This window comes from Athalia rosae, chromosome 1, assembly GCF_917208135.1.
Source record: "Athalia rosae chromosome 1, iyAthRosa1.1, whole genome shotgun sequence".
NCBI classification, from domain to species: domain Eukaryota; kingdom Metazoa; phylum Arthropoda; class Insecta; order Hymenoptera; family Athaliidae; genus Athalia; species Athalia rosae.
The window spans coordinates 31,858,839-31,882,898 of record NC_064026.1 but is presented as its reverse complement, the minus strand read 5'-3'; the positions used below and the strand labels follow the sequence as shown (position 1 = coordinate 31,882,898).

Genomic DNA, 24,060 nt, shown 5'->3' with positions numbered 1-24,060 from the left:
GTAGAAAAAAGCGCGGCGTATGTGCTTGTACCTGGCGCTCGTTGGATAAAATTCCAAGTCGTGTGCACTTGTATTTAAGGTAAAAGCCGTACGTACAGATAAACGTAGGTACGAGCGTTACCCTACCTAGATAGATGTGAATTTATTACCTCACTCGTATAAAGTTAACCAAATTCTCGGGGCGAGTTCTACGGCTACACGTATGCGAGGTTGAAAATGCAAACGTTGCGAACAAGTGAGAAATGATAGCAGAGCACCAGAACCACCACCTGCACCAGCAGCAGCAGCAGCAGCAGCAGCAGCACCGCTAGTTCAAATTGTTATTCAAGACGCGTGACATATTTGTACATATTATAATACGGCTCGCTGAAAATCTGCTTGTTCAAATTTGAGCTTGTTCGGAAAGCGGACGAAACAAACGATCATTCCTCACGTCAAATATAGAGAGTTTGTTCGGAGGGAAAAATGGGGCTTTTTCTCGGGCTTTTTTTTCATCGACTTTCTCGTTGTTGACTATCCAGCTTTTGGACATGTTTTTTTTTTTTGTCTCTACGTTCAATTAAGAATAGACGAGCGGCGGTCACAGGGACCTGATGCATCGAAGAAAAACTCACGCACGAACAAATTGAACTGCTAACGGCACATACGCGGTGGGTGTACCCCTTACATCGCGTACGCGGGAGCGTTGATGAGGGAGAAATGGAAGGCGAAACACGACCAATTAAAACCGAGCGAAAACCGCGGCTGTGGGAGAAGGGAAATAGGAGGTAGCGGTGGGTAGTAGGTTGGGAATAAGAAAAATTTATAACCGCCGATAGGGACAAAAGCTTTTCCTTGCGCTTGAGAGTGAAAATGACGGAGGAAGACCGAAGATGAGACGGAGAATCAGACGAACTAGTACGAGTCGAAGATACGGAACGGGGAAAACTTGGGCGAGTGAAAGAAGACGACGAAGAATAAGAAGGGAGAATAAAACGCAGTTATGCATATCGCGAATCGTTACGACCAAATGAATTTAATGGCGCAATTCTGCCGAAACGCAGGGTGTTCGTTGACGTAGATAGTTTCTGCATGTAAGCGAGTGACTATAGACATATACGAAACATCGTACGCCGAAGGTAGTTTATCGTCAACGAAATATATAGACGGATGTATATTTGGAAAATAATTAACCAGCGCGGATGGATTTAGTTTAGGTGGAGCGAGCGTGGTGCTCTGAACGGAATCCCGCGCGTTCAAAATACACGTAATTCCAGTTTAATTCGAAAATCCTCGACTGCGCTATGATAATAATATCCACCTTATCTCGATCGTGCCGGGCCTAGAATTATTCGTCGGGGAGTAACGGCAGCCGTTCGATTGTTGAAAGTTTAAATTTCAGCCATAACTTGTTTGCGGCAAGTTTTTCTCTTGAATATCTTCAGCCGTCATCCCTCGTATATTTGAACCTCGTAAATAACATGAAACGTATAGTCGGCAGTGCGCGGAGTTTCGCTTAACTTTCGTATAAATCTTTAATTTTCTGCCGATATTTACCTTCGTCCTTATCCGATCGCGGAATCATAACTCTCGTCGGACTAAAATAATATCCAAGTGCTTCATTTCCAGTTGTCAGTTTGCAATATCGTCGGATAAGAATCAAACGAGCATGATTCTCTCATTTATACGATTCGGATAAATAAATAGATAACGGATAAATAGATACATGGATGATCGCGTCGATGTTTATTTATATACGTAATACGGGATCGCGTGACTCCTTCGAGATGGATACAACCGAAACTGAACTGTGGGGTGATCAACTAGTACGAGAGAAAAAGAGAATGAAAGAAAGAAAAAAAATAAATAATAATTGAGAGGGGTTATCTCCGATCGTTATAGCCCCGTATGTATACGATATTCATTTCAGCAAACTTATCTAAATTGTCACGGATATGTTTCCACGTGTGTATCACGTTACCTCGTATGAAAATCCACATTCGATGGTAATCGATTTAAAGGCATCGCGTGTACCAACGAGCAATTAACGATGAATGATAGATTCGCCGATAGAACCGCGTCACTTGGTTCGCCGATTGTTTATAAATTGCTTTTTTAATTACGTACCGTTTCAGCGCGAAAATATGAGCGAAACTCTCCATTAATTCCATACGTATTCATCCGTGGTACACGGCTGTACCATTTTCTTGTTCGACTCCTATTTATTAATCAAGGATGGAAAATTTATTGCAGAAATTAACATAAAAATTCAATACGAATCTCGGATCGAAAAATTTCACCATCAGCGGCGCCCCAATCCTGCGCGAGTGAACGAATGAATCGAAAAATTAATCCACCGACACAAAATCCCCTTTGAAAATTTCGTTTTTCGATCGATTGGAGAAATTTTTAAGTTACACCACTTACACCGTATTCGGGCGTAGAGAATTAATTGCATCGCAGCTGCGCGGGCTCGAAAACATCAGAAATCAATCCGACACGCGTTTGTTCGGATCTCAGCGGAGACATGAGGAAAAAAGTTTTATTTTCATCCGGGGGGGTCCGTGGGCTCGATGCCCCCAACCGTTCGTTAGAATTAATCGAAATGTCGAGTAGCTTTATTTTTTCACAAGAGCCAAATTGACGACCTGACACCTGATCGCGGGTTTAAAACAATATCTGCAAAATGAACGGTTTCCCTTACATGGTCGAATATAATGCAGAATACGACGAGTGCTCGCACTGGATTCGTGGATTGAAAATGATACCAACGATTATCGTAAAATCGAGTCGTTAACAAACGACCGCGTGCGTGCTGCAGAAACAAACGATTCATCCTACCATTCGCCGTTGTTTCAATTGACCAAAATTTCAACGGCTGTTTTAATTCTACAGCTTCGTCGTTATAGTGGTCTCCCCGATTCCGTTGTTATTATTATTTTTTTTTCACTAATTACGGTACGGATTGACGTATACCTACGTTGTGTCAGAAATCAGTTCGTTCGTTATTTTGAACGCAACAGGGAGACATCGGAGTATAATTTATTCAATTTGAACTCGATCAATTTTGGAGCGAAACAACGGTTAACCTAATATCTGTCAAATGTTACATTTATTTCTCCTCGTTTTTTCATAACAGGAGTCGTTCGATATCGTCTCGCGGTCTTCTGGTTATATGATTGATAATCGAACGTAGCGTACGTATATATAGGTATAATGCGTATTATTATAGTCGACATATAAAAGCAAATTCCCCATTAATAACAATCTATACATAGCCACCTATATAAAACATACCTATATGTACATTACAGCTGAAACGAATGAATGGGGTAAAAAAATGGATGTAATCAATCTCAATGCATCAACGCTTTAGAATTGCGTACTGACATCATAATGCATCGGTATACCTATATACCTTATTACAGGGATATACATAGCCTGTATCACCTCGCGGACTGTATCACATTTATAGCTATCTACTACCAGATATGTTGACTCGACGTCAGGCTCCTTTGAGACATTTTTTTAACTCGTGCAAAATTTAGATTTTCACCGCGATTCACCTCTGCGGATCAATTGAGCTTCGACGCAACGTGCTTAATTTTACTCAATTACGTTATACATCCCTCTCTGGGATTAGGTCTTGAAAAAAAAAAAAATTGAGAATTTTATTTTTACGTTTTTTACGTTGAAAGTAATCAAATTTTATATCTGAGTTAATTTGTTATTTCTGTTGCTTAAAGGGAAAAATATATCATAACAAAAACTAAAAATAGCATAATTATGCCGGATATCGAATCGACCGAAGTACACGGCGGTTGTATAGCTATATATTTGTCTGCGCAACTTGTTGCAAACGTACGCGATGAGGGAGGGAACCGAATGGGATTTCGAGTCCTGTCTTCCTTACTTCCTCCCATCACCGCATCTGTCCATGTCCGCCTGCTCTTCATTCTGACACGGCTGAACGAATTCCAGAGATTCGCTTCGTTCCCGGCCACGTGGTCCGCGATAGCAATCCCATCAAATTACCAGTATCCGATCCCATTCGCTAATTTTTTTGTTTATTTCATTCCCCTCTCGTTTCCTATCCCTTTCCTCTTTTCGCCAATTTTCTCCCGATGATACGTTATAAATCGGATTACTCGAAGGGATCCGCATGCTCATTCGATCATCCGGCGCGATCTTGGGATGTGTTCGCCACACATGTGACTGCAAACTTGATCGAAGGGATTCCTTTTATTTTCGGCAACGTCGTCATTACTCGAGGGTTCGTGAAAAAGAGATAATTCCGCTGTACCCGTTTCGTTTACCTCGTTTTCATTTTCATTTATTTTTTAACATTTTTCTCTCCAAGTTATCCATATGTATTCGAAAGCACCGTTGATCCGCAATCCCGTGTGACCAACTCTTGAAACTGTAGACAGACCGAACAATATGTAGAGTAAATTTTCAATCCGTTCGCGTTTTATGTTTATATTATATGCCCGCGTATCTCCGAGGGAAAATGGAATAGAATACCATCCTCAGAGTTCAAGTTTTTCGATACGTACATTCTACTTGAAAAGTGCACTCGGGTATCTGAGAACTTTTTTTAAAAAAAAGTCCTCGTCGAAAGTGTTGGAATTCTCTTCTCTTCCGAACTCATCGGCCGCATACCTACCTAACACCTACCTCTATTCCATCCACCACTTCATAGCTGAACCGATAACTGAAACTCACATAATCCGGAACGTGATCCGCTACGGTCTGCAGACCTCGGTTTTTCTTTGACTCGACGTATCGCGAGATCTTCCGATGATGAATAATATCGCGAAAAATATCTACATAAATTCGAAGGACGGCGAACGAGGATTTTCGCGAAGGTATGGGATATAAGGAATGAAACGTGGGTGGAAACTTGAACCAGGTGGTTGAACGGTTGATTCCCTTTGAGTTTTCAGTGTACGTCGGAACGATCGGGCGCTGTACACTCAAAAAAACATCATGACCTTTGACCAACTCGCGTCAGACTCCTTCATAACTGATACATCAAATTATTAGCTTGTTTTTTTTTTTTATTATCTCTTTCGTTACTCAATTTTTTTTTTTTTTCACGGAGCTTTCGCGGTACTCAGATCTACCCGTACACATTTTGTCGAGTCTTTATTGACAGTCTTCATTACGGATTCCTACGCAAAGGGTGTCTGAGCTAAAGGTAGATAATCAAAAATCATATGCTTATAATTCCAAATTTTCAACTCTCCCTTTTCAAAATGTCCTTTGGACTCGGATTAGGTACTAGGGATATAATAAATATCCTCAATTCAACCCAGTCTGCCTGTAAAATGTATTGTGATGAATGTAATTAATTTCAAAGATTATTATAATTAATTAAGATATCTCTGGAGCTCGAGTTTTGTGGTTCTCCGCGATATGAAGGGATTTAATGAAAAATTATTGTACTTACATATTCAGAGAGTATTAAGTTTTCAGCTGTAGGTGATATAGAAGTGGAAAAAAAAAAAAAAAAAACTTACACCAAAATAATCATTGCAAACTACGTAGTAGCGGAATTAACATTTTATCTCAAACGGATGCGACGCAAATTTCAATCGTATGTAGGTAATTTATGCTATCACGCACATTGACGTGCCGATCACCAAGCGAATTTTTCTCCTAATATTTTTTTCTCTTCGGTAAAAAAATAGCGGATTTAATTTCATTACTTAGCCATGGTGCTTTTTCATCGGTGGTCCCGTTTTTATTTGCCTTATTTCTCAGATCCTAATCAGCGGATATACCTAAGAGGTTTTACCATAATAAACGCGTTCAATCGCCAATTGATCAACCGACAGATATTTCATTGAATGTATTCTGATTTACCGAAATAACCTCCTACGCCGAATATCAATTCTACTTGGTACCACGGTGAAGTAATTTTTCAAAAGTAATCCGCCCGAAAACCAATTCAATCGGAAACTGAACTTACGGCAGACGACGATCCATTCTTATCCCTTACGTTTGCGATCCGCAGACATTATTTCGTGTAACGTTATCTTGCCGTTTTTTTTTATAATCTCATTGAGGGAGGGTAAAAAAAAATCTGACCGAGTCAAGTAGATTTTGCAGTCGGAGGGCGACTTCTTTTCTCCTTTTTCGATATCGTCAAAATCGCTGAAAATTACAATACGCACGCAACTCGAGTTGGGCATAGATTCCTTCGGAAAATTCGAATTTGGGCGTAACCGAGCAGGCGAAGTAATTTCTGGATTGCGTTTCTCGACGCAATTTATAATCTCTCTTCATTCGATTACATTTTTTTATCGATTCCGAGTACCATTTATCACCTATGCCGTACAGTCAAATGTGTATGCGGCGCATAAACTGTTTCAATGTCCACAATCAAAACTCTGGGAAAAAACGGAAAATTGAATAAATTCCCGCAATAATTTTTGTGTTACCAAAAAATCACAAACCAAATCGCGGCTAATTGGAATCATGTGCATACAACGCTAACTTTAGTACGGTAATTTTTTTTGTTCCACACGATGATATTCGTATGGTAAATTCGACCGACTCCAACTCGGAAATTTGATCGGAACGCGGTAAATTTAATTTTGTATTATGAGTAATACCATATTTTTTAATATACGAAATTGAATTTGAGTGGTTTTTTTATTCCTCTCTTCCCTAAATTGTACGGGATGTACGGGGATACTATTATATCGTGATTGGTATAAAATTACATATCAGCTGCACTTAGCGTTGAAAGTTAATATTACGTGTAGCCTATCAGATGATAATAATGCGCGAGGTACAATTATTCTTATCCCAGCTGGCAAGTGGGTCGAAACTGAGAATTTTTAATTAATTTTTATACTTTCAATTTAAAGTAGAAGATACAGAAGCGAAGCGAACCAGCGCGTGCAGAAGACTGTGTATAACGAGATTTTGGAGAAAGATTTTTTATGTAACGTAATAATACATGTGCTTTTCTACTGTCGACAATCATTCCTGTGTTCCTTAAAGAAAGAAGAGAAAGAGAAAAAAAGAAAAAAAATTGACTAAAAAGTAAAATTAAAATGAAAAATAAGAAAAACCAAAGTAATCGTTAACTCAAATATACAAATTATACGCTATTAGCTAGCTGTTGACTCTATTTATCGTTAGAAAATAATTCTAAAAGAACGGCGAAAGAAGAAACAACAGGATCGACCGAAGCGTCGGTATATTCTTGTGTGAATTAACTATATCATTGTTCGTCGTCAATCTTTTCGTGTCAAATTAGTTGCGCTTACAAAAAAAAGTAAGAATTACGGACACGTATGCGGTACCACCAGCCTTTCGGCGCTTTCGATGCAGAGTAATTGAATCAACCTGCTGTCGATAATTGAAAATATATTAAATTCCAACCTGAAATTTATTTTTCCACGGTAAAAAAAAAAGTACCATCGTGTTGAAATTAAAGATCAACGCGAGCGGCTGGTCCTCGATAATTGCAAGGTTGAAAAGCTGCTACTAATCTGCTGCAGGTGGGTCGTTATTAACGATATGCAAACAGAGATATTCGTCGGGCGATCAGAAGATTGATAGATCTTCAAAAATAAAACAATCGTCGTTGCAATCAGTAAATATTTGGTACGAGTCGTGCAATGTTCCGGTACATTGTGATGGAAAAATAAGGAAAATTAAAAATACAGCAACGGAATCAAAAAAATTGGCAAAAAAAAGCAGAAAGTAGGAAGAGACAAAATTTAATCGTTGATGGATGATTTTGTCGAAATTTCTTCGTTTCGCGAATGAGGGTGACGTTATCGTCGAGTTTAGTGAAGATGTTTGGAATTAAGTCAACGACGACGTGTCTCATAGTTACACGGGTGCGCATAGAAAATTCTTGGAGAAAGTAAAAATTTATAATCGCGAAAAAATCGCGTACAGATGACACATTGAGACAATAAATAAATGATACCTAATATAATTCTCCAGTGAATAAGTATAATTGGATGATAATCGGAGGTAAATTAAAAGTACCTTGGAAGTAATCTACGAAAAATTTTTATGCTACTCAGTTAAATATATTTTCGCATGGACATAATGAATACAGATTCCGTAAGAGCTACGGAATTAAAAAATGTCCGTTGCCGCAGGCTGCGCCGTTCACTGAGAACGAAACGGTAGGAAGAAAAAAAGAAATAAAAATTTTCATCAGCACGTTCGTGAACGGTCGGCAATTACAAGACTACGTAGAAAATATAAAGTTGAATTTTTCTACAGTATTATTACCGAGTGAAATAGTGAGGTAATGTAGATGAAACGACGTACCTGTGTAAAATCTGAGCCGAATGAAGTGGTGTAAAAAAAATTTTTTTTTTTCAAATAAAATTTAAAAAAATATTAAAAAATCATCATCACATGTTGTACCACAAAACCACCGACAATCCGCCGCTGAAGCAGTGGAAAAACGTTATTCGAATCGCGGTTCATTAAATAGCGACTTTATAAAAGTCTGAAGGTGAATAAAAATAGTGTGACGCGCAGGAGGCGGTGAGGACGTAGAAAAAGGGAGAGTTACAAAATAGAGAAAGTGAGCATATCATAATAGATAGACGAGAATCAATTGAGAGAAATCGGTGTCCTCGGAGATCTGAAAGATAATCAGCCATCGGCGGCGTATTCCGCTATCGTTTCGACGCCACGTAGTGCGAGGGTGCCGCAGTGGGGGGTGCGTGGTCCAGCTGCCTGCCTTGTGCCGGCAGCGGCTCAGGTGGGGCCGGTGGTGGAGGTCCTTCGGGTTCAGAGTCAACGAGAGTCCCGGCGGGGGGGCCCTTCGAGCCAAAGAAGGCCTCCCTGCAGAGACATCATTCGCAAACCACCCCCGAGTTACTCGACGCCGAAGAACGCGCCCCTCTCAGTGACCTCGAAGGGGACGATCTCGACGACTTGGACGACGAGCCCGAAGAGAATCGAAGAGACGAAGGGACCGGGGCCGGAGGTACGCAGCATCGCCTGAGTCCCCGATTGCACGATATCGAGGAGGAAGACGATGAGGAGTGTCGCCTTACCGGGGAGAGGTACGGGTACAAAATATACGGTTCATGGTTTTGAAACCCGACACAGATTCCGAACTTGCATAACGTCAAATTCCTCCTATCGCTGTAGGGAAATTTCGCGTCGATCGTTAAAAATAATTTTATGAATTTTTTAGAGGTCTTTTATTCAATCGATCGGATCGCAAAAGTTTTCCACGGGTAAAGAAAAATTGGGAAACGTGAGTCCTGAAGATGTATCGGGTTTTAAAAAAACACTTCACACACGCAGCTGCCTGTAATGTATGAATTGGTACGTGTACCTAAAATTTGCACATTTATTCCTGCTTCTTATCTTCAGTTTCTTCCGGAGGGTCTCCTCTTTATCGCATACTCCTTCTCGTTCTACTTTCCTTCCGATAGAAATGAAAAATATCCACATGAAATGAACGAACAATCGAATAAATCTCGGATAAATGAATGAAAGATATTTTTTCCACCAATATTTGACGAAGAGAATTTGTAGAATAACGATAAAAAATTACTCGCTCCGTTTATATTTCGTACGAAGGGAAAGAGGGGTGCACCAATGCGAAAATTTTTATTCCACCCTCTAAGATTCAGGTGGGTGAGCACGAAATTTTTACTCTGGTTATAGGGTGCACAACGCCTTTATTGTATGCAGTTACACTGCCGTGGAGTGTCTACCTTTTCTGTGTGTATTGGATTCACGCCAGATTTTTTCTCGTTTTCTTTTATTTCTTCTCTTGTTCACATTCACCGAAACTTGCGTAAAGTTGAACTGGCGAATCTGTAAAGTGAACTTTCGCCCACGATAGTCCTCTATATCTACACAGTTTTTTATGCATATGATTTTCCAAAATTTTATAAAAACATTTGAATGTAGGAGGGGGATGAAAAAAAGCAGATTCGATTGCTTTATAAGTTTAAAGTGTCGCCTGTGACTTGAATTTATATATTTTTGTATAAAACGCTCGGAAATTAGAAGGAGGGAGGTAAAGGTGTTCATAATTTTCGAATTTTTGTTTTCGTGAGTTTTTAAAACTCCGCAGCTATAAAGTATTCCAAAATGTCGTACCGAAGGGCTTTGAATCGTACTAATAGGATAGTTACGGAAGTTTTCGAATACTTTTTACAAGTATGTAATAATTCAAAGTCGAAGCAACGAGCATTTGTTCGGCAGTAACCGCCAATTCCCCAGAAACGAGGAATCTCGTGCGAATTTAAACAAAGCTGTGCGAACGCACAATTGTATTCTCTCGATAAAGACGGAGGTGTCACAAACAATCTACCGGTTGAACCAGCAGCAGCAGCAGCAGCAGCAGCAGCAGTTTTCACCAACGGTGAACTTTAGTCTTTGGTTTTTGCATCGCACGGTTCGTAACTCCTTTGCTGATCCGCAGCCCTTCACTCCCTGTAATTAATCACGCCGTTATATTCTCAAATAATGTACACCGTGTAACGATAATAGGGAGGGCTCACGATAGGATTAGAAGTTTCATACGGCGAAGAGTTTTCCATTTCCACTAGGTGAATTATGCCAAGTTGACAGAAGAATTGAGATGTCGGAGTCCCGATTTTACATCAGAGTATTCCGCGGACTTTGCAGCCGTGACAAACGCTGCAAACGTACATATCCAGCGAACGGGTAACGTTAACTCATAAATTCGATACTCTCGCGAGAAAAATAAAGCATTGATATTTATTCGTGCCATACATTGGAAGGCATTATTATTATTACTTGTTATTCAGTTTATTTATCTGGCTCGAAGGGCACCGACTGCAGCCATATTTATTTCTATCGCGTATTATACTTACGGGTACGATGTATTTTCTGTGGAATTGGATTGTAAATCACCCCCTTGGAAACATCGTCGTTTGCGGTTCTTTCAAATGACGTGGCTGGCAGGGGGGGAAAAATCGACTTTTCCATTTCTCTCCCACATTTTCTTCCTTCAATTTTTTCACGTGCTTTTGGTTTTCATGGTTCGATTCAAACGGATCGCATGACTCCAGCGGCCTTATCTCAACGGGATGAAATATAAAAGTCCACCTCGTCGAATCCCATGTCATTTTATGTCCTCGTAAGCGGCATCGAAAAAACTCACCACGGTATCTTCTACGTTTGACTCTACGTGCTCGAATCATCGTTTCTATACACACCCTGTTCCCGTCCTTTCGTATCCGACCCAATTTTCTAATCCGGTTTCGACGAAATTGTTCAACCACCTTTGTCCCCGTCGCCCGCTGATTAATGTTCGTCAAGAAATTTTAGAGATATGCGCGACGGGGGACAAGAAGTTGCGGAATGCCTGACGCCCTCGTACCTCCTCTCTTCGTTAAGTCAAATACGCATTTCTACGGTGGGGTAATTCGAGTTTCGCGCTGACTAGACAAGCCATACCGTTTCCATCGTGAGGACGTAGACTGAATAATTGAGAAACGTTTATCGATTTGTTTGGAATGGAACTAGCGGTGGTAGTTGGCCATTGTGCCTTTCCTACCTCTCCCTATCGATGTGTCAATTTTATCATACACAGACACAACTCTACGTAACATCCTGCAACATAGATGGGTCAGATCGTTACACGTACGTATGCGTCGTACAGTTACGACCTGTGTATAATGTGGTTTATTTCGCTGTGCGCGAGGAACTTGGATTTATGATATATATATATATTTACGCAGCCGGAAATCTGAGTATAATACGACATGCAGAAATTGGGGTAAAGGGCTTAAACTGGAGATTGAATGTTGGTTGTTTTAGGCCTACGATTTCTGAAGCACCGCCCCGTAGTTGACATCACGCCGCGGGTGCGACTATAGCTGTTTATGGGAACCCTCAAGGGGATGAGAAATCGTTGGCCGAAACTGAGTCATGCTAATGGTTATGGCCATGAATAAACTTGGATAGATTTTAGTTGGTTTGACCCGAACGGTAAATCAACGTTGGAAATTCATGTGGGTGGAATGAACATTATTCAACGTTCGCGTATTATAACTATGTGCATAAGTCGCGCAAAGTTAACTCGGTACTTTTACGTATCTCCGAAGTTTACGTGAATAAATTTCCATCGAAGAAAATACAATACGATACACCGCTGCGTCGGTATATTATACGTATATATCACGTTTCGGACGGCCTCACTTTTATCAAAAAAATTCACATCGCGGTACGATTGAATACTCTAATTGGTATTGGAATTGATAATTGGCCGAGTCCCTTGAAAGTTTGAAACAAAAATCATTAGAACGAATTATACCGAAAGAAAGGAATAAGAAAAAATAAAGAAATAAAACAACGAATTATCAGACGGTATTATTTTCTTGGCAGCTTGAGAATAAGTTGTTATAAAATATGTTCGTGATTATAATTTTGTACGCAAGGGCGCAAGAAGAGAACGAAAAATAAAATGTACACACATATACATGTCAAACTGGGAGAAACGTAATAAGGGCAGTCAAAAAATACGGGGATATTCATTGCCTGGTCAGATCCAGGTCGCGGGGTTAGGAATGAGGCGATCGTATTTATATCTATACCCCCCGTGGAGTTTGGTAACTCAACGATTTTTACCCTTATATATGATTTCTGAGTTGGAGCCAAGAATGTCTTTAACAGCTGTTATCTGGGGGGGGGTGAGCGAAGCTAACGTATTATCAAACTTCCGTTTGTAATGGGAATATTAGTTCCGTTCACGTCTCGATTTCCGGACGAACTTTGAATTAATTCCGATGTAGCTCGAGCTTAGTTATGACCGGATGAACTCCGATGACCCAGACTGCGCAGGGGCGGACGTTGAACGGCATTTACTTAACAACAAACTCCACCCCGTCTGTCCTCCGTGTTGATTATGATCGCTCATAATTCATCGGACTACCCTTGGAAATTCGGAATCCGTGAGACGAGGTACGGAGAAATATGTATTATCCAGCCCGTGTTGCTTTTTTCAAATCGAAGCTTCGCTGGGGAAGACCTCATCCGACGGAATACATCTTGAAGGTATCGCGTCGCCCTTGAAAGCGAAAACAATCGAGTGTTTGTCTTACAGCGAGTGTTTTCTCAGTGAAAGAGTTCGAGTTACATCTCGACGCTCCCAAGGTCAAATGACAACGGATAGGTGAGCTGTCGAGATCAACAAATTATACTCGACGAACGTTACGACTGACTATTTACGAATTTAATTGACGTAAAGCACACTTTTTCGAACCCCGATCGGTGTGTAGTGAAAATGGCGAAGAAAATTAAATGATGAGGTAACGGTGTCGTCGCTGTGACATCGTTGACGTTCGAGACGGCCGCAATTCATACGTTATTTATTTACGGCGATCGACCGCGTCGAATTTATATACATGGTTAATTTATTAAACCCAGCGTCTTAGCTTCGCCCTGGCCATTGAATTACAAAGTGTGGCATTTGGCCGTATCCCACTGTTTCGGATGCCATTGGTCCCTCGAGGAGCTTTCCGAATTTTCCGTCGTTCAGGCTATAAAAGAGGGGTTCTAGAATAAAATATAAATGAGAGCCAGAAGCGAATTTAACTCGTGTAGAATTGCGAGGCACGCACCTCTAGCGCGTCATTACGAAATATTTCTACATACTCGGCGTTAGGTATGTCGAAAAATATTCATATTATCGTATATCGTAAAACGACTCGTGTGAATATGAATGGGCAATAATGTAGGCACACGTCGGTACACGTGCATGCATATTTGAAAAATTACTTCTTTGATCATGCCTCTTTTTCAAAAACCAATTTCACCTGTGCAAGGTATATCGTCGAATCGAGTTCGCCGCTGATGGCTGGAGGCGTTGAAAAAAAAAAAAAAAAAATTTCTGATCCTCATTTTTACCGTACTCCACACGGCGAACGTCTCGTCATAGACGCAGCAACGGCGAGGTAAATTTAAACGCCAACCTTTTCGGTATATTTTCAACAATATCCGAGGCTATAGTATACCTGCATTTTATATTTAACTCGAAAAACGGAAATGCTGCAGTTCAGTCACGTTTTCATTCGTATCAAAGACAACTTAATTCGACGTTTTATTTTGGCTCACTGCCCGTGAGCGGGGCCAAGACCGGAAAAAAAAAATCGGTAATCAGATCTGTATAGGAATTGATTCGTAACCTCGAAACGACGGAACCCGTGTGGAAAAAATGAATGGATGACGATAATCAGTGGACAAACACGGCGTGATAAGAAACAAACGCTCGTTCGTTAACACGAACGGAATTCCATATGTCCGCTGCGATATCACCGAATGTGAATAATTTCGTTGCCTGCGTTTTTATTGTCCTACCAGAAACGTGAGGCGGCGCACGATGTATATATTCAAAATATGTATGGCGTGATCAATATGCTGAAATATGTCGTTGGGGGAGGTGGTCACTAGACAGGCGAGAAATTGATGATCTCTACCGCTTCATTGGACAACGGAATGAAAGCTCTCCGCCTAAAGAAAACAAGCAAATTTATGACCTACCTCCGAGCTCAGGGCTGTACGCGCTTACCTTATACGCACTCAACAGAATTTGCTTCTCAGTGGCATTTATTTATACAAGACGATGAATTCTCTGAGTTATATCAGGTAGAACGATGCCTATTTGCAATCCGAGTACACCGAGTAAGATCAGGGAATCATAAAGATCGCGTATCTCGTTGATACTGAATTTCCTGTGGTTTTTTTTTTCAGAAAATTGACGAGCGTAGGAAAAGCATCTACTAATTAAAAATTCTTGAGCAAAAGCATAGGGAAATTTTGTTTACCATTTTGAAGTTCAATTTCTTCCAAATGTGACAAAAGTCATTTGACGTGGTAATTAGAAGCGGGCGGTTTTTTTTGGTGACTCGTCGTTTTCCCTGACGTTGGAGGAACGCTTGTAGTAATTCAATATGAATGTAGGCAGATCGCGTAGCTTCGATATCACAGCATAGCTAATATACCTCTGATAATGGGTTACCCGATCACACGTACGACCATCTAAGTGCGCCGGGCTTACAGAGGAATATACATCATTTCAACGGGTGCTTGAAATTCTTCAGCTGTATGAATTGAACAAAGACGTTTTCGAGAGGAGGCGCTGAAGCTGTACCCAGTCGTACTGGATATTCAGCGTAATCGGCTTGTAGTTTCGTTCAAAATTCCGGACTATCTGTGAGCTTGGCATCGGCGCTCAAGTGCCACGATATGGAATGATAATCGCACTGTAATGGAAACCCAAACCCTTTTAACGATAAGTGAGAGTTTCGTGGTCTCGCAGAGTTTGGTACCTCCAATTAATGCCGAGGGAATGAACCGTAAGGCCTATGGGCTTTATTCGGCAATCGCAATTTCCCTTTCATCCTCACTTGCCCTTCACTAAGAATAAATTCATGCCCGATGGCGGGGGATGTGTGAAATTCGGTTCACGTACACCCACCCATACCTACGTCATCGTCGTCGTTCTCTCTTGAGCTCGCTTCACGGTCACGCTTGTAGTTACAGGAATATAGATCCCAGACTTTTCTTCCGAATAAATGCGCCTAGCTTGCCACTCGCAACCTGTTGATATTCCACGCGGAACCATTTCGCCCACACCTTGAACTCAAGGCGTCAGAGCAAGATGCGAGATCGATTGTTCGCCCTCGACAAAAACCATTTCGCGAGTGTATATTCGTCGGAATCTTCGCTGAAAAAATTGGTGCCAAATCGCATCTTGAAGCGAGTAGTGAAAACACGATGATCTCCAAAATACGTAGGGAGACGAAAAGAAATTAATTTTTGACGAGAAAATCGGAAAAGACAGAGGGCGTCACCTTTGCAACATCTTCGTTCTGCGCCAAAAATCAACATTTTTCATTTCACATTATTCCAATGTATCATTCTTACGTGTCGCGATAATTTGAAATTTTCTGTCTCGACGCATTTCGGTGTATTGTTATGTATTTCGATATCACGAAGACGAGCGTACAACGTCATACTATAAAAAAAAAAAGTTCGGGAAGATCGGCGCTGCGCGATAATTGAGTTTGTAGTTTTGTAAATATTTCCATGTTAATTGACATCATTTGGAGTAAATACAACTTGGGTACGCGTGAGTTTATCGGACGAACCGGCAGCGGCATAACTACTCCTCGGATGTCAGGCAGTTCGTAGTGAAATGCTGGTGGTATAACTGGTGGGTGGCATCTGCACGTACCGAATGCGGAAATGCGACCCAGCTACGGGAAGTATAGGGAGAGAAATATTCAGCGCTGGAGTGCTGCAACGGTCTGAAGTGGCTTTTCAATGGACGTAAACTCTCCTCTCGTTGTCAGACACATTTGACTCGAATGGATAGAATGTACCAATAGGAATGAGAATATGCGGCGAGCAATATGGAAGCTTGAGGGGCGTTGGTTACTTCGGAGGATAATACCCCCTCTCGACTTCGCTGTTGCATGCCTATTGGAATTCAATATTATTTCGCAACTTTATTCACTGTGATTATGAATGTAAAGAACCGCGACATGATTGGCAACTATTGGCAAGGAGCCCAGTCCTTACGTTACACAATCCGGCGGGGTTAAAGCAGCGAAACGCCCGGTCGTTTTATTTCACGAAAATCAAAATGAGTTTGGGATTCGTTATTCTTGGATTGCAATAACGTTTGACACCGACGGGGTTCGATTTCGATACACGTGACGAATTACCGAACGAAGGGTTCGAATTCCCACCCACTTTAGCAAAGTTTAGTGTACGTAACTTGAGCGACCAAGTTCGTTTGCCCAGAGAAATCAAGTTTTCACTTTTAGTTTGTTACGACTTTCTTGGGAAATCGAGACGGAGAACGGCGAGTAATAATTTTCTTTTCGTCATTTTTATTCGAAACTTTTGACGGTGAAGTTATGGCGGCGAAGACGAGAATTTAGCAATAATTTTCAAATCGGGGATAACATTAATTAAAATCACGCAGAAGTCGAACCCCCTATTCGACGAGTATCCGAGTTTCGCCTTTTCCCGTAACCGGAGCGTGTCGAAGACAAGCGAATTTATGGCTCTTTGCTACTTTCATCTTGAAGTTGGTCTGGGTAGCGCAGAAGTGGTCAGGATGTGCTTCTGGTTTACATCCCGGTAGACCATCAGGCAACCATTGCGAGATCAACCAACCGCTAAGACGGCCAACTAGTTGGCTGAATTCCAATTTTTTGTTTTTTGTTTTGACCCCTCGACATCTCCTCACTTTTGCCCAATATAATTTAGCCTAGAGTGGATAAACATGTCTAGTTTACTCGCCTCGTGCTGACCGATTCCACCAATTTTCGTTGAGCAAACTATGCCTACGAAAACTGCGCGCAATTCTTAATATACTTTTTATGCTACCTCTAATTTTTTTTGGTCCGTGGGCTCCGCGTATTTTTTCACATTACTTCCGCCGCACGATGTGATAATAATTGAAGTTCCTTTGTTGCTCTGAACTTTTTTTCATGGCCGCAAGTTTGACACTTGATAACTTTTCTTTTTTGCCGCTCGATGCGCTAATTCTGAATCCTTGTAACTCCGACGATGTTTTACCAGGCCGTACCAGAAAAAGTCACCGACGCCTAGCAGCGGAGGAGGTGGAAGCAGATCCGGGTGGCGTGCCCGTAGGAGTGTCACCACGTCGGGTGCTCCTCCCGGACACCAGCACCCCGTGATTGCCACAGCAGCCGCAACGGCGCAGGCCAGAATGCAGGCGGAACAAGGCAGCATCGGGGAGCTGCGTGGGTATCATAATCTTCGTTCGAGAAGACACACTTTAGCCAACGTTCGGTGAGTTGAAACTCATGTACGATTACGATTCATCTAGCTTTTTATTTGCTAATAATCACGTAGGTTTCGTCAAAATCCATCCAAAAAATAATCATTGCGTGCACTACAGAGTATATATACATGGTCAAAAGTACAAGGTAATCGATATATTATTAAAAGACACGAGTATCAACGGTATGTATGTCGGATGAAAATATTGTTGCAGCGACTCGGCGCAACGTGAATTTTTTTTTTTTCATCCCCGAGAAAATAATCCCGGTGGGCAGCACGAACCGAACTTGGTGCGTTCCGCTTCATTCGGATTATTGGTGAGCTTTGACCGATCGTCATCACCACACGCGCATTTTTCCGCATGACCTTTAGTTCTCTGACCATCGCATATGCATTTGTTTCCCTTGCCGGTTTTTTTCGGCATCCCAACGACTTGCTCGATGTTCGAGCAGCATACGTTGGAGCTCGAGCTCTCCGTCGTTTTGGATTCCTTGTGGGTGCTTGAGCAGGATGAGATCTGACCGGAAAGGCCGCTGGACGTACTGGGGGTTGTAGTTTTGACGATACCTTTATCTTTGCGCTGTTGGGATTCTGTTTTCGAAGATTTGTCTCGCGCTATTTTCGCCAGACAGTAGACATCTTTCGTTTCTGGTTTTGTCTTCGATCCATGTACTTCTGAATTACCAACTAGCGACTTCAATATAACGTGAGTTTCTTGCTCATCGCAAGGGCAGCAAACGTCGCGACTACACGACATTTTCATGACACCCGAAGGCGGTTTTTCTCGTTGCAAGACTCGGGCCGATGCCGAAAATTTCTCGGAATTCTTACTAGCTGCAAAACCTTTCGGTCTAGCGTCCGAAGAATTCTTTTCCTTGCACGTACAGCAAAGGAAATCATTATCCGAATTGTCCGACGCCAACATTGCTTTGCTACGGAACGACGATTTTGTAGGTATGGCTGTGGCCCTCTTCGAGGATACCGGAGTTACTGGCTTCCCGCAAATACAGCAAGTAGACGCGTTGCTTTCTGAATCGAAGTTACGCGTTTTAGACTCGTTAGTTCGTGCGTTTTCTCTGTCCTCCTTACGGGGTAAAACTTTTATCGCTGGCGCAAGGATCGCGTCTGCCGTGCTTTTGTACTCTCTAGTTTGCCGAACTTGTTTCGTACTCGCGGGGAGTTCCCCCGGTCTACATTCGCCGTAAGACGGAGCATTCTCCAACTTATTCTTCGGACATACCCCAGTCGGACATACGCAAGCTTTGTCGTCCGCTTTGATCGGAGGGGGAAAGGCTTTTCGGACGGCTTCCGTTTGAGAGCCAATATCATCTACCGTCACGGTAGCCTCGTCTTTCAAATGTGGTATTGACCCCGAACGTTGCTTCACTCGGTCAGGTTCCGTACCTTCGTCGATGCTTGTTAGCTTCAGTTTCTCCTTAGTTTTTTTCCAGCCTTTGTTAGATTTTGAAATACTGTTCTCTCGACTCGGGATCCTCACCGGTATCGATGTCTGCGATTGCTCGTCGACTACGGTTTGAATCCGAACGCTAGCTTGGGCCTCTTCCGAAGTCGTGCCTGGAATCCTTTCCTGAACCGGAAACATGGTTACACGGAATGCGCGAAATTTTCTGAAATAAAATACTGCCGTGGAATTAGTACTCACCAAAGGGCAGGTGTTCGGCTTGCAGATACAGGGACCTTTTTTTTGAGACACACCGCCCGAATTCATCGCATCTTCTTCAGCCTTAGGACACTTGACTTCTGATAAATCGGGAGCGTCTTTCTGCGATATCAAATTGACATTGAGATTGAGATATTCCTGACTGATATGTTATAATTTGCTTTGACATTTATTCAAAAATTAAAATTTTTTCAAGCACTTTGGTGGCTTTCCGGTATTTTGAGGGTCGATACTTTTTACGAACTCACCCCCAAACAGGTTTTGATTTCTTCCAGCATCTTTTTTATTTCGCTATTCGCCGACGAACAACGCGGACAAATCTAAGCAGAAATCATTATTCAAATAGTCTGATCTGATAATTCTTTCGATGCATCGCGGTCATAAAATAATTACTGAGAACAGACTGTGTTACGTTTACCAAAATTTGTCTTTGGAGACATGCGGTAATCCTGTACCAGGACAGCATGGTTTGAACAGGGATAATCAACGTGTCGGAGGTGTCTTCGAGCTCTGCTTTGAAAGTTTCCTCGTAAGTAGGACCGTAGGCAGCTTCGACTTTTGGTTCCAGTTTTACAAGTACGGGAGGCGTTGCGATTTCCGGTTCAGGTGGTAGTTCAGATGTAACTTCTTTTATCGGTTTGGAGTCACTCACAACGGGAGTAACGACGGGGGTCGCAATGACCTCAGCGGTGTCCGCATCAGCCTTGGGTCCATCGACGATCGCAATAGGCGATGATTCGGAGGTTGTGTGTGCTGATAATTCAGGTGCTGTTTCGAGATCAGATTTGACAGTTAGCCTGGATGCCGGTGGTGAAACGGTTTTTGTATCGGTTTCAAGAGCTGCTGCTACTACTTCCGGAGTCTCGGCAGACAGAGAGGCTGCTGGAGGATTCTCTTGATGAGCTTCTTTTTGATCCACGAGCGATTTCGTAGTCCTTGATTCCACCGGCACTTCAGTATCCTTGTCCTCCGTCGGAGCTTTTAGAAGATGAGCCAGAGACCCTCTATCTTCGGACTTCGAAGTTTGTCTGGGTGGGATGATTTCCTGTTGCTGCTCAACCGAGTGTTTACCGGATACTTCCCGCTTGATTTCAACCTTCGAAACACCCGGAGACTGGACTTGAACTTCCGTAGTTTTCTTTTCATGGTTGGGTTTATCGGGCATCGACTGGGTTTCCGCTTCTTCGTATTCAGGTTTAACTTGCACCGACTCCGCTGCAGTAGTAACCTTCGGGTCATGCCGGGCCTCTTCGGATTTCACTCGTCTACCGAGAATCCCCGAGTCTGAGAGTTTTTCTCCCATTGGTTCGTTGACCGCAGTCACAGATATTTTCTCGGTTTTTATTCGATTTTGAAGAGTTTCTCCGGGTGGTGGGTATTTCGTGTCTTCTTCTCGCCGAGTCGTCGCCTTTCGCTCCTTCTCAGTTTCATCAGATTTCAGCGACATTCTAGTTTCGAGTGACTTCGTGTCTCGTGCTTCGTTTGTCGCATCGCCGTTAATCGTATCCTTCATCCCCTCGATCTCTTCGGTCTGTTCCTTTTTCTCTTCCGTAGATACGTCCACGTCGCCAAGACTCGCGTCGGTGAAAGTTTTTTCCTTGTATTCCGATAGCGCGGCCGTAGTTTTGGTCAGTTGTGATTTGAGCTTTTCGATCTCGTCTTCAAGCTCCACTATTCGACCCGCGAGCTGTTGATTCGCGGCGATTTTTGCTCCCAACTGTCCTTTGAGGTCACCCAAGCTGTTTGCGTTGTCGTCTTCCATTTTAGCCCACATTTCATCCGCCTGTTGGAGTGTCCGCATGTACGCGCACTCCCTGCGTTCAAGATCCGCTATCTGTCGTTTCATGCAAATCTCCGCCTCCGCGAGATCTTGAAGCCTCGCAAGGCACTCGAGATCCGTAGAATGGATCGAACTAGCGCTGGACACACCCTGAAGCCACATTTGCCGGCATTTTATCTCGCCGCATTCTCCCGTCTCGCAGAAATTCTCGTCACCTTGGGCTTTCTGCAGTGCTTCCTGAAGACGTTTGACCTCCTCCTCGAGCTTAGAAACTTGTGCCATTCGATCCTCTTGAAGTTTTCTCGCCTCTTCGATCTGCTGCTTCTGCATCTTCAAGGCATCGTCTTTAATAGCGAAGACCTGTCGCGCCTCTTCGGCCCTATGCTGGGCTTGTTTTCGTTCCGCCTCAATTTCACGGACTCTGCAATCCCAGTGCTGGCTCGGTGTGGTCGGACAAGTCGAAATCGCCGTTGCTGGTCCCAAAAATTGTTTTTGCACGACATCGCGGAGTTGAGAAACCGGCGCTCCTTGCGCCATCCTCCAAATATTCCACACCATCACCGCTGGCATCGAAGATTCCAGCATCTCTAACCGCTGACGCAGATCCGTTTCACGTTGTTCCAACTCGTCGTTTCGTATCTCGTGCTTACCGATCATCTCGCGAAAGTGTTTTTTGCACTGACGCGTATCTCGGGAGCGTGCTCTGCATTTACTCCTTGGCGGTGGACAAGCTTGTGATTTCTTTTCCCCCGTATCGTACGACTCCGCAGTCGCGTGCTCATCTCCTTTCGTCTCTTTTCCGTCTTCACCTTCATTTTCGGGGTTATTACCGTCGTCGTCTCTTTTGTCTGCTACATTCTCCTCCGATGATTGTTCCGCCGCCTTTTCTTCCGGAGTTGATTCATTGTACGGGATATCCTCGTGTGACAATGTTTCCGTCGCTTCTGGCGTTTCTGTCGGCGTCGGAACTGCTTCCGTATCTTCTGCATCGGACATGTCTTTCCGTTCCTGGTAATTTCAGGTACATCTGCTCCTCCCGATAACCGAATCATTTGCGCGAAATTTTGTTGTCCTCTTGCAGGACTACATCTCCCCGAGGAGAATCGGCGATAATTTTGTACCAAAGGATCAGGTCATTTTTTTTTTAATAATTATGAAAACGAAATTTGAACTCTTGCACCTAAAGTTATATCAGATCTTTATGATGAGTTGAAAATATCTGGATCAACTTGCCGCATTACTACTGACGATTTAGATATCAACTGTGGCCAAGACAGTGGTTGGAAATGACAGATTCTGACATGAAAACAGAATAGGCTCAAGTTACTGGCGAGCGTGACGTTTAGATGCTGGATTGTTTCAACGGGCACAATTTACTGTCTTCATTAGATTCGGATAGTGAAATTGGGCGCTCGATCGATAACTTTAATTGCGTCGAGTGATTATGAAATCGTCTTGACAATTTTTTCGAAATAAATCAACTGCAGTGCACCTCCGACTTGATCGGTATTTCATTAACACGACCGACCGAGTGATAATTGAAATACGGTTGTCATAAGTTTTGCATTCGTTGGCAGTTTTAATTGCAATTATCATCTGCGATAATCAACGATCCGTGAATTTCGTTGTTAAACTCGTCTCGCCGGCTGGGCGAGGGCGATTGCTTTGTTGTCCCAGCGTTCGCTTTACATTGGTAAGATGTAGCACGGTGACGTAGATGCGCTTTGAAATGAGACACTCGTATACATATATCCGTTCATGTATATAATACTGGTACCCTCTGGAACACTGGCACGCAACCCAATACATAAGTCAACGAATACGACTACGTAATCTAATGTTACATCGAAGACACTATCGGTGAATTTTGAAAATCAATAGGTGAAAAACCAAAAACCTACTCACCTGATACCACAGAATACTGTGTTCTATACTTTCAGGTTTTGATAAGCTAGCTCAATTTTTTTTACTTAGCATTCCTTATTCTGACCCAAAAAATGGACAATATTAATTCCAATTCTCTTAAGTTTGAATCGTTCGGAGGATCGTGAAAAAATTGCTCCCCGAATCTCGATATCGAGAACCAGATCGAGCATCTAAGGCAGAAACTAAAATTTTCATTCCATCCTAAGAGTCTTCCTCCTTTAAGTTACTCAGGAGTACTCGCGCAGAATGCCACGTGAAATCGATCGGGCAGGTTCACGAAAACATCTTCTTTATTAAATGCATATTTTTATCCAGGACGAGCTCGTGTTATATTATTTTTTTTTTTTTTACCACCAGACGCATCGAATTTTTAATTCTCGTCGCGATTTATAAATAAAATTGAGAAATATGGAGAAATATCTGTTCGCATTGCTCGCTTATCTGAACAGCTGGAGTCATCGTGGGATCTCGACTGGCCCTTTTTTCTTTGTTCGTTCGTAAGTAAGAGGAAGTAGCGCTGTAATAGAAGCACCAAAGGAGTTCTCTCTCCTTCACAGAAGTTCCCTTCTCTTTCTGCGAATGGGCTGTGCACCAAAGGCCGACGAAAGGCACGACGAGATTAAACCAAGATCATCCCGGTCCCTCTTTTTATCTGAAAACGGAAGAACCTCGGGAAGAGCCATATGATCTCGTATGTGCGATGGAGCCGTTTCTGCTTGTGTCGAAGCTCTATTTTCAACCGAATCCCAAATTCATTCGCTCTATATCGTTATGGGCGACGGTTTTTCGATGTTATTGCTTTACTATATTCAATTTGTCGAAATTCTGTTCATTATTTTGACACGTCTATGCGAAAGTGAAAAGCTCTCTTCCGAAATAATGCGTAGGATAAGTC

At 42.4% G+C, this 24,060-nt stretch overlaps 3 protein-coding genes across 3 annotated transcripts in view; 2 read left to right on the top strand and 1 right to left on the bottom strand.

Moving 5' to 3' along the window:
• Positions 1-17,706, top strand: part of LOC110117339 — a 91,262-nt gene extending 73,556 nt beyond the window's left edge. Inside the window, exon 5 of the mRNA XM_048654720.1 lies at positions 17,554-17,706. The gene's annotated coding sequence lies outside the window, so the exon portion shown is untranslated. The remainder of the gene's footprint in view (positions 1-17,553) is intronic.
• Positions 1-24,060, top strand: part of LOC105691578 (cAMP-specific 3',5'-cyclic phosphodiesterase) — a 290,405-nt gene that overhangs the window by 36,175 nt on the left and 230,170 nt on the right. The window lies entirely within an intron of this gene.
• Positions 17,704-22,864, bottom strand: LOC105691577. Its single transcript, XM_012410138.3, has 4 exons — positions 19,878-22,864; positions 19,708-19,779; positions 19,442-19,561; positions 17,704-19,366 (listed from the first exon to the last, which is right to left on the bottom strand). Exons 1-4 carry the CDS (start codon positions 22,233-22,235, stop codon positions 18,023-18,025), a joined length of 3,894 nt encoding a protein of 1,297 aa, XP_012265561.2. The 5' UTR covers positions 22,236-22,864; the 3' UTR covers positions 17,704-18,022.